This window comes from Bombina bombina, chromosome 3 (assembly GCF_027579735.1).
Source record: "Bombina bombina isolate aBomBom1 chromosome 3, aBomBom1.pri, whole genome shotgun sequence".
Taxonomy (NCBI): domain Eukaryota; kingdom Metazoa; phylum Chordata; class Amphibia; order Anura; family Bombinatoridae; genus Bombina; species Bombina bombina.
The window spans coordinates 56,198,131-56,213,275 of record NC_069501.1 but is presented as its reverse complement, the minus strand read 5'-3'; the positions used below and the strand labels follow the sequence as shown (position 1 = coordinate 56,213,275).

The 15,145-nt window shown below is 44.6% G+C and overlaps 1 protein-coding gene across 1 annotated transcript; it reads right to left on the bottom strand.

The window, feature by feature from the left end:
* Window positions 1–4,515: 4,515 nt before the first annotated feature.
* LOC128652866 (collagen alpha-1(I) chain-like) lies at window positions 4,516–11,541 on the bottom strand. Its single transcript, XM_053705843.1, has 2 exons — window positions 9,906–11,541; window positions 4,516–6,375 (listed from the first exon to the last, which is right to left on the bottom strand). Exons 1-2 carry the CDS (start codon window positions 11,347–11,349, stop codon window positions 5,798–5,800), a joined length of 2,022 nt encoding a protein of 673 aa, XP_053561818.1. The 5' UTR covers window positions 11,350–11,541; the 3' UTR covers window positions 4,516–5,797.
* Between the last annotated feature and the right edge of the window lie 3,604 nt (window positions 11,542–15,145).

Sequence of the window (15,145 nt, the reverse complement as noted above, 5' to 3'; positions counted from 1 at the left end):
GATGTTGGACAAGAAGGTCTGGCTTAGTGAGGTCAGGCACTGATGTTGGACAAGAATATCTGGCTTAGTGAGGTCAGGCACTGATGTTGGACAGGAAGGTCTGGCTTAGTGAGGTGAGGCACTGATGTTGGACAAAAAGATCTGACTTAGTGAGATCAGGAACTGATGTTGGACAAGAACGTCTGGCTTAGTGAGGTCAGGCACTGATGTTGGACAAGAAGGTCTGGCTTAGTGAGGTCAGGTACTGATGTTGGACAAGAAGGTCTGGCTTAGTGACATCAGGCACTGATGTTGGACAAGAAGGTCTGGCTTAGTGAGGTCAGGCACTGATGTTGGACAAGAAGGTCTGGCTTACAGTCTGCATTCCACTTTATGCCAAAGGTGTTCAATAGGGTTAAGGCCAGAGCTCTGTGCAGGCCAATCGAGTTACTCCACACCAAACGCATCAAACCATGTCAAACCTCACTTTTTGCACAGGGGCACAGTCGTGCTGAATCAGGAAAGGGCCGTCCCCAAACTGTTGCCTCAAAGTTGAAAGCACCCAATTGTCTAAAATGTATTTGTATACCATATCATTTTATACTATATCATTAATATGAGCCTTTACTGGAATTATCTGCCTAGCCCAAACCCCAGGCCATTATCCCTCTTCCATTGAACATTACAGTAGGCACTATGCATCCTGTCATCCTCAGATTCTTCTATCAGACTGCAAGGTAAAGCTTCATTTATTACTCCAGAAAACAAGTTTCCACTGCTGCAGTCCAGTAGTGGCGTTCATTACACCACTTCAGCCAACACTTGGCATTGCACATATTTATGTGAGGCTTGTGTACAGCTGCTCAGCCTGGGAAACCCATTTCATGAATCTCCCAACACACAATTCTTGTGCTGATGTTGTGTCCAGAGGCAGTTTGGAACTTAGTATTGAGTGATGCAATAGATGATAGGCGATTTTAGGCTCTATGCACTTCAGCACTCTGCAACACCGCTCTGTTAGTTTATGTGGTGTATGACTTTTGCTCTTAGATGCTTATACTTCACATTAATACAACTTAGTTGACTGCGGCAGATCTAGTAGGACAGAAATTTCAAAAACTGACTTCTGGCAAAGGTGGCATCCTATGACAGTGTCACATTTAAAGTTACTTGACTCTTCAGTATGACCAATTTTATTACCAAAGTTTTTCTATGGAGATTTTATGGTTTTGTGCTAGATTCTATGCACCTGTTAGCAATGGATGTGGCTTAAACACACAAACGTAATAGTTAGTAGAGAGATAGAGATGGTTTTCGATTTGTGTTGAACTGGTCCATTATTATTCATTAATCCATACATTTAAACTTTTTTGTTGTGCAAAGACAGATTCGTATTTTAATATCTGTCTAAAATAACATAAAAACTATATTTTAAAGGAACATCACAGTCATTTTTTATTAATGCACCAGAAAGAAATCAGTGCATTAAAGATCGACATGAGAATTAAATGCTTTTAAAAACATTACAATGTTGCTAACTTAGTTCCTTTGCTGGCCAATACGGGACAGATACAATGAGCTTCTGCACATATATTTTTAGGGGAGTGGAACACTGCCATTCTCAGAGTTAAATTACAGTAAAAGGTGGCAAAATCATGAAGCTGCAAAGTAAATGCTTCAAATTAGTCAAAATTAAGCATTTTTGAGTTGATTCCAATCCTTCCAATCCGGTTTATCGGCTGTTTTTCAGCTCCCAATACAAGTTTTTCAAGTTCTGAGTGATCCCAATCCAAGCAATATGCCATTCCCAAGTTGAGATCCAAGCAGACAACTGGAAAATCAGCCATACAATGCATGGACAGCAGGGGTCAAGTCAGACGGGAACGCATGGGAACGGAGTTCCTGCACTATTTTTCTGGACAAAAAAAACAAACACTTCAATAAACACTGCTGCTGTTGGTGGGAGGAGCTAAATCACAGTCTGGTTAGAGGGTTAGTGAGATTCTCTAGTAATGGGCAGTAACACTTCCTACAATACACTAAAAGTAAGACTGTCAGCGGTCCTGCCGTGTTATCACCCCTGTTATGAATATTATCTTTATTATATTTTATTACACATGGTGCTTACATTTATGTGTGGCTTGCTCTGGGGTTATTTAGCTCCCCTCAGCAGAAATAGAACTATTGCACTTTAAGTGGGTGAGACTCTGTGACAGAGGAGTCATCTCAGGCCCAAAGGCAACCATTCAACGCTTCATTGGATTTAATTTGCTTTCATTAACCAAAGTCTATAGATTATATACATATAAATACAGTGTGTATATATATATATATATATATATATATATATATATATATATATATATATATAAAACAATATTAATTTTGAGGGAGGATGGAAGTCTTGGGGAGTTCCCACACTTTTTTGTAAGACTTGACCCTTGATGGACAGCATTGGCTGTGGTGATCACAATCCCCAATACTTGGATTTTTTTCAAAAGGTGTTGAGTGCAAAACTGACCTTTTCAGTATGTTTACAAGTATTCCAAGGCAATTTATATATACAATTGATATAATTAAGCAAAAACTGTAAAAATGTATACTTTAGGCAACTTAATAAACATGAGTGCTTATTTTGAAGGATACACATTAGCTACATCACCCTGGCAGTTGGAGCGAGTTGGTGAGAGTGCATCTTCTTTGGGAAGTATATAGATAGATAGATGATAGATAGATATATAGATAGATAGATAGATAGATAGATATTTGGTCTAGATTCATTAAATATATATTTAGCACTTGTGTATAGTCCCTCTGTAGTGGGTGGGACAGATAGTTACATATGTATATGTGTCTAATAGAGATCTGCAGGGAATGCAAGAAAGCCAAAATGGCGTTTAGCAATTGGGCTCCTAAGATGTTTCTATTTCGTACTCACATTTTCCTTGATTGTACGTAAAAGTTATCTCATATTTTTTTTATTGTATTTTGGAAACCTAGACTCTTGTGTTGCTATCTTCTTAAAGCAAAATATACTTGGCAAAGACAAACTTCATTCTATACAGTGAGATTTAGAACTTTTGTTGTTATTTTCACTTGTCAACTTGTCACTTAGCGGTTTCACAATTTACAAAATGAGCACTCTTAAAATCACATTAGAGAAGATAAAATAAGTTGTGGCAACTTTCTTTTTATGTAAACCAATTTCCCAAAAAAATCTTCCTGATTTCACATTAAAATCCTTTGAAAATGTAAAACTAAATTGCCTTAAAGAATTAAAAAATACTTTTAAGATATTAAAAGTTATACAAATTTAATTGAGCAAACTTGCCTAGTATACCCATCATGCCCATAGACAACATTCTATCCAACTGCAGAATGCAAACATGGTCTCCATTAACTCCATTAGCCACCTGGGAGATATCAGTTTTAGTTATGTGTGGCTTGGAATGCTTGTGATCACTTTGTTAATAAAAATTTAAAAATGTCCATTCATGTTTTTACAATATTAGAAAAAGATTGGAAAGAATTGAATCAATTGACCACTTTATGGAATAAAAAAAATCAGTTTAACATCCCTTTAAAGCGGTTTATTTTGATTTAGAAGCTTAAATAAAGTACAGTTGTTCCATAAGGTCTGATTGCTTACTTACTTTGGCACCTCAGATTTTTCGGAACTACATTTCCCATGATACTCAGCCAGCCTAAATAGTGTCTGGGCAACATGGGGAATGTAGTTCTAACACATTTGGGGTGAAACCCCTGCCCTACATCTTTATTGGTGAGCATTGACATGCCTCAAAAGTGTAAATACATTTTCTTTCCTCAATACAGTAACAGTACAGCAAATTAACTAAAGATTAATTTTTAAGCATTTATACAAAGAGTGAATACAAATCTTCTAATGTTATGAATACCAACAAATATTAATATTAATACTACTAATACTACTACTACTAATAATAATAATAATAAAAACACAATCCAAATTATAATCATTTGTAAAGATATATAATGTCTTGTTTATTGTTAATTCTGTGGGTTTTGTTTTTTGTTTTTGATAAATAAAATATGTGTGTGTTAATATCAATTACCTATTTTTTCACTTTTATTTTTTAGATTTTTTATTACTCTAATAATATTGCACAGACTGTTTTGTATATTTATGTTATTTGAAGCATCCTACAAGAAGGACCAAGCTCTAGTACAAATTCTATATTTCTGTGTGTATCACACATTTAATATGCAATGCAGGTCCCCTGTAAATAAGTAATAGTCACTTGGCTGAAAAATAGCTGGGGACTATTTTCCACAAGAACAGGTGTAACTAAAAACTCTAGTGTTGTCATTTCCATCTGTATTCTTCTTTACCCGGATTGTAAGCAGAATATGCATTCCTAAGGCGTTATATTTCAGCTATACACATTGCATATCCCTAACTCAGTAAGGGCTGATGCTGTATCTGGTAGTTCCAACCCCTTCAAAACAACTTAACATAACTACTTAACTTATAAATAAAGACACGACACAGATAGCTGGGATTTAAAGACCATAACGATGGTCACATTTATTAACTTGACTTCAACGGAAGTCATTCAAATATTTAACTTGTGGCGGCATTCGAGGCCTAGTAAACTATTAGCTCCATATGACAAGAGGTCGCAGCCAGATGTCGTGGAATAGCAAATGCCAAGGGTGGGCACAAATGTGGCCCCACCCCATTCCGTCTAGTAGGCGCGGACGTCCTAAAGGATCTTCAGCCAGCAGACCCGCGGGGCGGGGCCCCCCAGGTCACGACCTGAGGACATCACCCCCGCCCATTAGCCCGACTGTCACCTCTACAGACTCCGCCCTCAATTGTTGATGGCTACGACCTCCCGCCATTAGGAGATACGTGGATGTTATGATGCGCTTCAGCCTCTAAGGCACTGGTATGGCCAAGCCCTGCAGCAAGGCTCGCCCAGGAAGCAAATAAATTACGGCTAAGGTCTTACCAAGACTAGGTCAACTAACCCCATCCCTGCCTTTCGCATCTAAAGGACCAGCAACCCGTCCGGGAAGCCATCTGCCTGAATGACGCCTAAAAACTGTTGCAATAGCAATTACTTAATTAACCATTCAACAATAGGGTTGGGAGGGAGGGAAACTTTCTCCTTGCAAAATCCCAGGTGGAAGAGGCCAGATTGTTCCAGAACTTCGTTTATATTAGGTGAGCCTAAGACCTCCCCTCACTTTGCAACATTGTTGCTGCTACACTACACTGGGATTTTCCACTAGCCTGTCAGCTCATCCCTTAACTCCATTACAGGAGACTCTGCTACCTTTCATTCCCCTAAGGGCTGATGCTGTATCTGGTAGTTCCAACCCCTTCAAAACAACTTAACATAACTACTTAACTTATAAATAAAGACACGACACAGATAGCTGGGATTTAAAGACCATAACGATGGTCACATTTATTAACTTGACTTCAACGGAAGTCATTCAAATATTTAACTTGTGGCGGCATTCGAGGCCTAGTAAACTATTAGCTCCATATGACAAGAGGTCGCAGCCAGATGTCGTGGAATAGCAAATGCCAAGGGTGGGCACAAATGTGGCCCCACCCCATTCCGTCTAGTAGGCGCGGACGTCCTAAAGGATCTTCAGCCAGCAGACCCGCGGGGCGGGGCCCCCCAGGTCACGACCTGAGGACATCACCCCCGCCCATTAGCCCGACTGTCACCTCTACAGACTCCGCCCTCAATTGTTGATGGCTACGACCTCCCGCCACAAGAGACAGGCACTCCCACATAAACCGGGCTCTTGCCGCCACCCGCTAAATATTACTAACCAGAGCCGTTTTGAGGTCCACCAGGAAGATCGCCAGCCCTTCGTCGGACAGGTGCACCCCGTCCGGGCGATACAGCCCTTTTTTGTCCGCTGAGATCAGTTCATGGCGGACCACAAAACCCCCTACCTCTATTACTGCTCTACCCAGCTCCCTGTTAACTTTTTTCCTAACCCTATATGCTATCCTCGGTGTGGGGAAATATCTCCAACGCAGCCGGGGGATTATGTTGGACCAGGCCAGCCTAACCCCCGGAAACGTGGTACAGATCCACTTGACATCCGACCTCATCGCATTGATGAGATCTAGAGCAGGTGCACTCCCTATATCATTTCCCCCCATGTGAAGGAGGATGATGTGGGGCTGTCCCCATCGATGTCTGGCATTCTGGAGGAGGGCAGGCAAACCATCCCACTGTAAGCCTCTACGGCCCAACCACCGTATTGATGCCTGAGACGTCGGAATCCCCAACTGCTGCCCCTCAGGAAGAGAATGGGCCTTCAGTGCCGCCCAGTGCACGTAGGAGTGCCCTATTATCCAGATACGAGAAGGACCTGTAGCCACACCTGAAAAACGGATTACATAGTCAATCACCTTAGACTAAAACTAAACAACACAACCAAACAAATGTAAAACGCCAGTTTCCTTCCTCCTACACCGAATACCCCCTAGGCTTCAGCTGGAGGGCGCACGTAAGACTTGTAACATTGGGACCTCCATCGGCCCAACTTCTGTATGCGATCTCCTTTCCAACCTAGCGCTGCCGCGCTGGTGGCAGCCCCTATTCGGAAGGAATGGGGGGTGATTCTACACTTCCCCAAACCTGCTGCAAGCGCTACCTTTCTGAGCACCGCTGCGAACTGGTACCGGGAGAGATTCGAACCGTCGGAATGCACTAAGAACTGGGCGGGGGCCCGTGGTCGCTGCGCCATGTAGGCCCTTGTACTCACAACCGGGCAGACGCCTGATGCCGAGGGAGTCAGAGTGATCCACACCCCTTTCCCCTCCTGGTCAGTCTTCGAGTGCGGGATAAACAATAACAAATTATCGCCCGCCAGTTTGACATGAGCCAACTGCATACCCGTGTTAATTGCATCCTTTGAGGTTGCGACCAGCTCGCCCGGCCTGAGGGCCGCAAAGAACGCCAAGGAGAATACGCACTGAAACAGTTCTCTTTCGCCGGGTTCGACGCAAATGCCCTCGATTGCGTCCACCAGCCTGGCTAGCCTACAAAATGTGACAGGTTCGCGCGCATCTTTCGCTCTACCCTCGAGCCTTCCCCAGCCCTTAATCACTTGCTTCACCAGGAAACCTTTCGTGATATTGGGCCACTCTAGCATATTGCAAAAGAAGGAGATTGCAGCTATTCTATTGGATATAGCGCCCTTCGAAGTCCCTTGCCCATGTTTCTCTGCCAGCCACTCCAAGAACAGATCCCTCGAGACCCTTTCCGGCGCTGCGCCTTGTGCGTAACAGTAACTTACCCACTCGCCCCAGTGCTGTGAATAAGCTCTCCACGTGTTCTGCGCCAGGGATGCCCTCACTAGGTGCCTTATGGACCTCCCTGCCCCGCCAACTGCCAGATAGAGTGGGGACAAGGTAAGCCAACTGCTGCTGCGTTAGGGGCCAGTCTGCGAAACTGTTCCCATTGAAACCTCGAGAGTGCGTCCGCCAGGGTGTTGTTGACCCCGGGAACGTGCCTCGCGGAAAACTGAATATTGTATTGCAAGCACCTCAGCACTAGCTGTCGCAAGTACCTAACAACTACCGGTGACGACGCGGACAACCTATTTATGGCGAAAACAACGCTAGCGTTGTCCGTCCAAAACACTATGTAGCGATCCTTTAACGCCGACCCCCAGAGCTCCATAGCCACAACTATGGGAAAGAGCTCCAGAAGTGTCAAGTTCCTTGTCAGTCCTGCTCGGACCCATGCCAAGGGCCATGGCTCAGCGCTCCATTGCCCATCCAAATAGGCGCCATAACCTGCTGCTCCAGCTGCATCCGTCAGCAGGTGCACTGTCTGACTGGAAACCCTAGGAGCGCGCCACAGCAGAGTTCCATTGAAGCCTTGCAGGAAGAGTTCCCATACCTTCAGATCTTCCCGCATGTCTTCCGAAACCGACACTTTACGTGTGCCGTGCGGATTGGAAAGTAAAGCCTCCATCCTCCTGTTAAACACGCGACCCATGGGTATAATTTTGCACGCAAAATTGAGTAAGCCTAGCACGGACTGAAGCTCCCTCAGGGGCATGCTCTTCGCTGCCCTGGCTTTGCGCACCGCCGCGAGAATTGCTTCCACCTTATCGGCTGGGAGACGACATAGCCTTGCAGCAGTGTCAATTTCGATCCCCAAGTACGTGAGTCTTGTACAGGGGCCCTGTGTTTTTTCCTCAGCCAGTGGCACTCCAAATTTCGACATTAGCCTACGCATTACTGCGATCAGTCGATCGCATTCGCGAGTGTCCGCGGTGCCAACCAGCAGGAAGTCGTCCAGATAATGAGCGACTATTCCCCCGCCGGCCTCCGTGATGATGGCCCAGTGCAAGAATGAGCTAAACTCTTCAAAATAAGCACACGATAGCGAGCAACCCATGGGCAAACATTTGTCTACAAAATAATTCCCCTCGAATTTACACCCCATCAGTCTGAAAGACGCTGGGTGTATGGGGAGTAACCGAAAGGCAGATTCGATGTCCATTTTGGCTAGCAGCGCGCCCGGACCCGCCGCCAACACTAATTCCAACGCCTGGTCAAACGATTGGTAAGACACCGAGCTTATCATTGGGTCTATTGCGTCATTGACAGAACCCCCTTTCGGGTAGGACAAATGCTGAATCAGGCGGAACTTCCCTGGTTCCTTTTTGGGAACCACCCCCAAAGGGGAAATAACTAGGTCAGGGATGGGAGGTTGGTCAAATGGACCAGCAAATCTTCCCAGAGCAATTTCTTTGCTCAGTTTCGCCCTAACTTCACCCGGCATTTCGTAAGCCGACTTCAGATTCTTGTGCGACGAGGACCCCATTACCAACCCCAATGTTGGTATCTTGAAACCTTCGCCAATCCCCGCTAGTAGGTTGGCAGCCGACACCCTGTCTGGGTAGGCCGCCAGCCAAGGTCTAATGGCGTCCAGCTTCAGGGGTGTTGGAGCCCTTTTGTCCAGCCCCCCCCGATTTTGCCCCACGGAAAGCTCCTCCGTCCCTCCGCTTCGGGCATTCAACACCTGGGTGTTGACCGCTGCAGTACATGCAAGCGTGCCGAAAGGAACAGGAAGCTCCTTTGTCACACTGCTTCTCATTGTATTTCCAGCACTCCCTGCCTCTCCGCTTGATGGGGCCCGTTGGCCTCTGGGGCCCTGACCGCAGCAAGGGAGCTCCTGCCCCCCCCTTTTCCGGTATGAGCAGGGACCACAGGTCCAAGTCTTTTACCCCAAAGTTCAAGACCGGGTTATCGACCATCTTCCGCCTAAATTCGCTATCATAAGCACGCCACATGCCTTCCCCATATCTATTATAGATACATTCAATGATTTCCGCGTACTTAATTACATCGACCGCGGCCTCCGGCCTCTGTTCGATGTAGCAGGAGGAGAATACCCTAAAGCACTTCCTCCACTCCTCAAATGTATCTGGGCGCTGGATCTTCTTTGGCCCAGTCCCATCCTCACTACGCTCTTTATCTCGCTGCGCCTCCAGGGACAGCTCGAACATATTGACGTATTTATGATCACGGATTTTTTGTACCGTCTTGGGCTTGAGATGTGCATGGAGGCAGTGGATCTTGCAGGGATAAGAGTCTCCCTGCAATGCCACCCTCCTGGTACTGACTGACATGTCCTGCAGCTGCGCAACGCTCTCGCTTCCCTGGCCACTGCCCTTGGATATTGTCGCCGTGCTTTGCCCCGCTAACGGCGCAGCCTGCTCCATGTTACCTAAACCTCTAGCCTGATTACGCTCAGCCACCAATAGCCTTAACATTTTGAACATGCGACGCTGCCCCTTACTGTTAAGCCCTAATTTCTTCCCACCATCTGAGTCTGAATCAGTGCTATAGTCGGTGTCAGTAATGCGTGACAAATTAAATACATTTCTCTCACCAACTGCCGATGTTGACGGGGTAGATGTTCCTGGTGCAGCTGCCACTGATCCGCCTGCTGGCTGTACAGATAGTCCTACTCCCGTTGTACCCGGGCCCTCTGTCCTCTGCGGTGTAGGCACCATGTCCTGTGGGGGAGAAACAAACGAGAGGGGAGTATCCAGGCCAGCCGTGTGTCCCCCTTGACTGCCGCCCCCAATCGGGGTAGAAGTACTGCCCCCGGCCCTGTCTGGGACCCCTCTAGCCCTCTCGTCATTCATATCACCACTCCATTCATTCGCTGGCCCTGCCACATAGGGGGATTCTCTGACCACACGCTCCCTGACTGAATGAACGTTCTGAGCACCTGCCGCAACAAGCCCTTTGCCCCCTTGGACCCCTGCAGTTATTGTGCCTAGCGACTCGCCCTGTGCCCCATCAGTGGGCGCATTCACCCTTGTTTGGGGTACATAGTTGCTGCTGGCACCCCCCCTGTGATACCACTGGCGCTCCAGCAATGCGCTTCTAGCTCTCCCATAAGCCTGCTTGCTAACACTGGAACCCCTGAGCCTCCCTCTCTGCGCGCCGCGGCCTCTCTGTAAGGGACTTGCTCTGTTTGCATTGCTAGCTATTGCAGAGTGTCGCGCAGCGGAGCAGGCCCGCCCGGATACTCCCCCCTCACCTGTGGAGAGTACCCGGCTAGGCCTCTTGCGCGCTCGCTGGATGTGCCGCTCTGATCCAGGTTCCGGCCGTGTGACTACCGCGGCGCCGGAAGTGACGTCACGCGTGTCACCTGACCGGCCGGAAATGGACGCGGCGGACGCAAGGCCGCAACCGGAGCCTGCACTGGTAGTTGCAGGCTCCGACTGAGCCACCAATGATAGCGGCGGTCCGGTGAGTGGGCGAGGACCCGCAGGCCCCGCTCCAGTAACCGACTGAGCCACCAATGAGGCATCCGTGCCGGGCCCTAGGGACCCGGCCGGATGATTTACCATACTGGGCCCTGCCTGATGAGGGTCCCCAGGCCCCCGGCCCAATTGAGGGGGATAATGAGGGGCGGTAGGCCCCGGTTCCACCCGGCTTGCCACCGGAGGCAGAACGGCGGCCGTGAGGGCCTTAAACATGCCCACTATGGCCGCCGCCGCCTCCGGCGACATTCCGGAGGCCGTAAGGGCCCCCAGGCCTGCCTCCAAAGCCGTGTCTAGGCCGGATGGGCCAGCGCTCACTGCACCCGCCTGTCCCGCAACCATCACAGTACCGGGCCCGGCGGGTGCAAGTTCAGGGGCTGGGGGGTTAGTGACCACAACATTAGGAGTTAAAGCAGATGATACTGGCCTTGTTTTCTCCGGAGTTGGTGGCACCACATCCTCATCCTCCTCTTCAATTACAGGTGCACTCCTCAAGGATCTCCCAGGGGACTCCCTGAAGCGAATGGGCACCGCAGCACTTCTCTTAGATCTAGACATTTTCGCTTGAAGAATGGCAAAACTTTCTCCTTGCAAAATCCCAGGTGGAAGAGGCCAGATTGTTCCAGAACTTCGTTTATATTAGGTGAGCCTAAGACCTCCCCTCACTTTGCAACATTGTTGCTGCTACACTACACTGGGATTTTCCACTAGCCTGTCAGCTCATCCCTTAACTCCATTACAGGAGACTCTGCTACCTTTCATTCCCCTTATCTGTTTGGTATATACAGACTTATGGTTTGCACTGAAAATATAATGCAGTTCTGGATTCTTTCTTCTGCAATATTAACACAGTACAAAGTCTCTTAAAAATGAGAGTTGTTGACACTTTGATGACTCCATGATACAATCTCTAGTTGCTGCAGAATTTCATACTTGTTGCAGTTTAAAATGTAGTATTGCATTGTACAGCCAGATCACATTATTGTATTAATGCATCATTTTCCTGTCTTACCTATATGTAGAATGCATGTTCTTGTCGGCAAGAGCAACAGAGTCCAGTGTCTCAATTTTTAACATCTGTGTTTTTAGATTCACTAGTAATATAATCACTTCCACTTACTAGACCAAAAATATACCCTGTATAGATATAATGACAGTTTTTTTTAATAATAACAGAAATAAGTATATTGTGTCCTTCTTTAGTAAAATTAATTTTCAACATATACCATAAAATACATTCAGCCTGTATACCATAAATAATTACTTGTGTCAAAATCTGCTTAAACCAATGTTCAAATTGACATTCCTTAATATATAAGCAATTTTTGATGTTTTTCCTGAATATATTGTTATGGTATGTAATGAATATTTTATAGAGAATGACACAATATACTTGTTCAGTTTTTATTGAAGCTGCCATTATTTTACAAGGTAACCTTTATCTTTCTTTCTTTCTTTATTTCACTCTATGGCCCCTATTTAAGAAAGTCTGGCGGACCTGATCTGACAGTGCAGATCAGGTCCGCCAGACCTCGCTGAATACGGTGAGCAATACGCTCGCCATATTCAGCATTGCACCAGCAGCTCACAAGAGCTGCTGGTTCAACACCGCCCCCTGCAGACTCGTGGCCAATGGGCCGCCAGCAGGGGGTGTCAATCAACCCGATCAGTGTCAATCAACGTCAATCAACGCCGCCCGTGTCTGTCCGCCTGTTCAGAGCAGGCGGACAGGTTATGGAGCAGCGGTCTTTGTGACCCCTGCTTCATAACTGCTGTTTCTGGTGAGCCTGCAGGCTTGCCAGAAACACAGGGTAGGCCCCTATTTCTCTCTATATTACTCTTTCTTTCTTTCTTTCTTTATTTATTTAACTTTTACTCTATTTCTTTCTCTCTTTCATGCTCTCTTTCTCTCTATATTACTCTTTCTTTCTTTCTTTCTCTCTCTCTCTCTCTCTCTCTCTCTCTCTCTCTCTCTCTCTCTCTCTCTCTCTCTCTCTCTCTCTCTCTCTTTGTTTCTTTCTTTCTTTCTTTTTTCTTTCTTTCCCCCTCTCTCTTTTTTTCTTTTTTTTTTCCTTCCATTTCCTTTCTTTTTCTTTCTTCCTTGACTGGTTGGTCCTAAATCATATTTTTTTTTTTACACATCTTCCCCCAACAAGTATAAATATGATCCCTATAAACTCAGCATTATTAAGTGTGATGGCATAGAATCTAACTATATCAGTGAATTTTTTTTTTTTCTAACAAGGCCTTAACTCAGCGGAATGGAAGGGATAGTAACAATCCTGACAGAATCTAATAGAATATAACAAGAGCTGTCAAAATGTAAAATTGTGGTTTGTGACACATTCTTGTGCTGAAACCTTCTGTTCTGGAAAAAAGATTGAAAACCGCCTACATTGTCTGTAATTTGCAGAGCAATTTAATGCACTTCACTGCACTTTTTTTTTAAGTCTTAAATTAATTGTGAAAAATATTTCTTATTATCAATAATACCAAGATAAAAGCTGAAAGTGTTTGAAGTTTCCAATTAAAGAAACATAGTACCTCAAAATTTCCTTAGCTCAACAAAGTGCTCTGTGAGCAGTTATTCTTCAGCTACTGTCATCTGCATGGTAAAAAGAAAAACAAAACAAACAGCCAATCAGCATCATCACTTATGAGCTCACACTGTGCTTTACTGTAATCTCACAGGATTTCACAATAATATCATGAGATTTCATAGTAAAAAATCTGCAATGCTGGATATGTTAAATTATTTAATAAACACTAGAATTTCAGCCTATGAAAGCAAGCAGTAGGGAGGTATCCCAGAGGTGGAGTGGCAACAAATATGTTTTAATTGTCACATTTGGAACTAGTGCCAACAGGTTCACCACCACTGCCCTATAGCATACCTCACCTAGAAAGTGTGTAACAGGTGGATACTGAAAGGCCAATGGCAGAACACAGTTTCACTCTGGAAACCAGGACATTTGACATGTTGCTGCCCTCTCTGGCAATCAAGGAGTTAAGATGAAGGGCAGTCACAAACTACAGCACTAAGCTAATAATAGAGATAGAGTATGGTACTGTGAATATAATTTATATCCTGTAGGCCACATTTACTTGAATTTAAAGGGGTCTTCTATGGAACGTCAAACATAACTGCAACTAGAGGGTCTTTAACCCTTTAAGGACACAGCTTTCAGTTTGCTCAATTGTTTTATGATGGAAAAATTCCGTCATATGTCCTTAAGAGGTTAAATAGATCATATGTTATTGGATCATATGTAATTGAATATAAAATTCCACTCTTTCATAAATAATATTAACGTAACACAGAAAATAAATCCTACCAACAGAAGGAACAAATTCTCCAAAAATAAAGTAATAGAGTTCTGAACCATTCCATGTTTAGTGGGATTATTATGAATTTGTAATATTGCCCTCTATAATGTGAAAATCCTGGATCCACTATGTAGGAGGAACCCATTTTTTTCTTTTTTTCTTCATATTGTGTTCAATGCGCACTGCAGTTTATGTTGTTATTCAATATAAACTGATTGGCTGTATTGTTTTCAACTTTCTTTAAAGGGATAGAAAGGCAAAAATGAAATGTGTATAGCTGCATAAATAGAAGCATTTTTTTTTCCATTAACTGTTTGCACATATTCTTTGAGGTCCCGTGCACCATTATTTAAATACTAGAAGCAATCTTCTAACTTCGTCTTTCGCGCTTGCCGGGTAAGCACAAGAGCAAAAACAGTTTACTTTCAGGCTCGTAATACGAGCGCAACCCAACAAGCGCAAAAATCTTCATTCTAGCGCAATTAACGCTCAAGCGGAAGCGTTCATTTGCGCTTCACTAGTAACCTGGTCCTATATGTTTAATATGCAGGAAACATATATTTTATTGTTTTGTTTTATTAAGATATTTTATTAAATGTACTGGAAGCTATGCAATAAAACCAGAAACATCATGTCAATGCCTCTTTTTAATCCATTGAATCTGTAATAAAACTTAATAAAAATAAAATAATAAAAACAAATGCATCTAGTTTTTACAAGAAATAGCCCTCAGTGTGATTAACCAAGGACTTGTTAGAATACAATTTTATCGCAAAGGGCAGAGCTATACTAGCAGACAACCTTAAATAAACATGGGTCAAGATACAAATGAATCAATGCAGACATTTCCAGGGATTTTACCTCTCCCGTGCGCTGAAATGTTTTCTGAAAATCCAGTGCCAAGAAAGGAGATAGCATTGATTTTCCATATCTACGTTTGATATTTTGCTCTGAGCAGACACAGCCACTTCTAGGTAATATCAGTGTGGACCTAGTATTCCAGCAGAGCAATCAATCAAGGTTTAGT

Excerpts from the sequence above, each read along its gene's own strand:
- LOC128652866 (XM_053705843.1), bottom strand. The coding sequence starts at position 11,349 with ATGTCTAGATCTAAGAGAAGTGCTGCGGTGCCCATTCGCTTCAGGGAG. Across the intron at positions 6,376-9,905 it reads CCCGTCAACATCGGCAGTTG|GTGTGGCTACAGGTCCTTCT; the intron begins GTGAGAGAAATG and ends TCCGTTTTTCAG.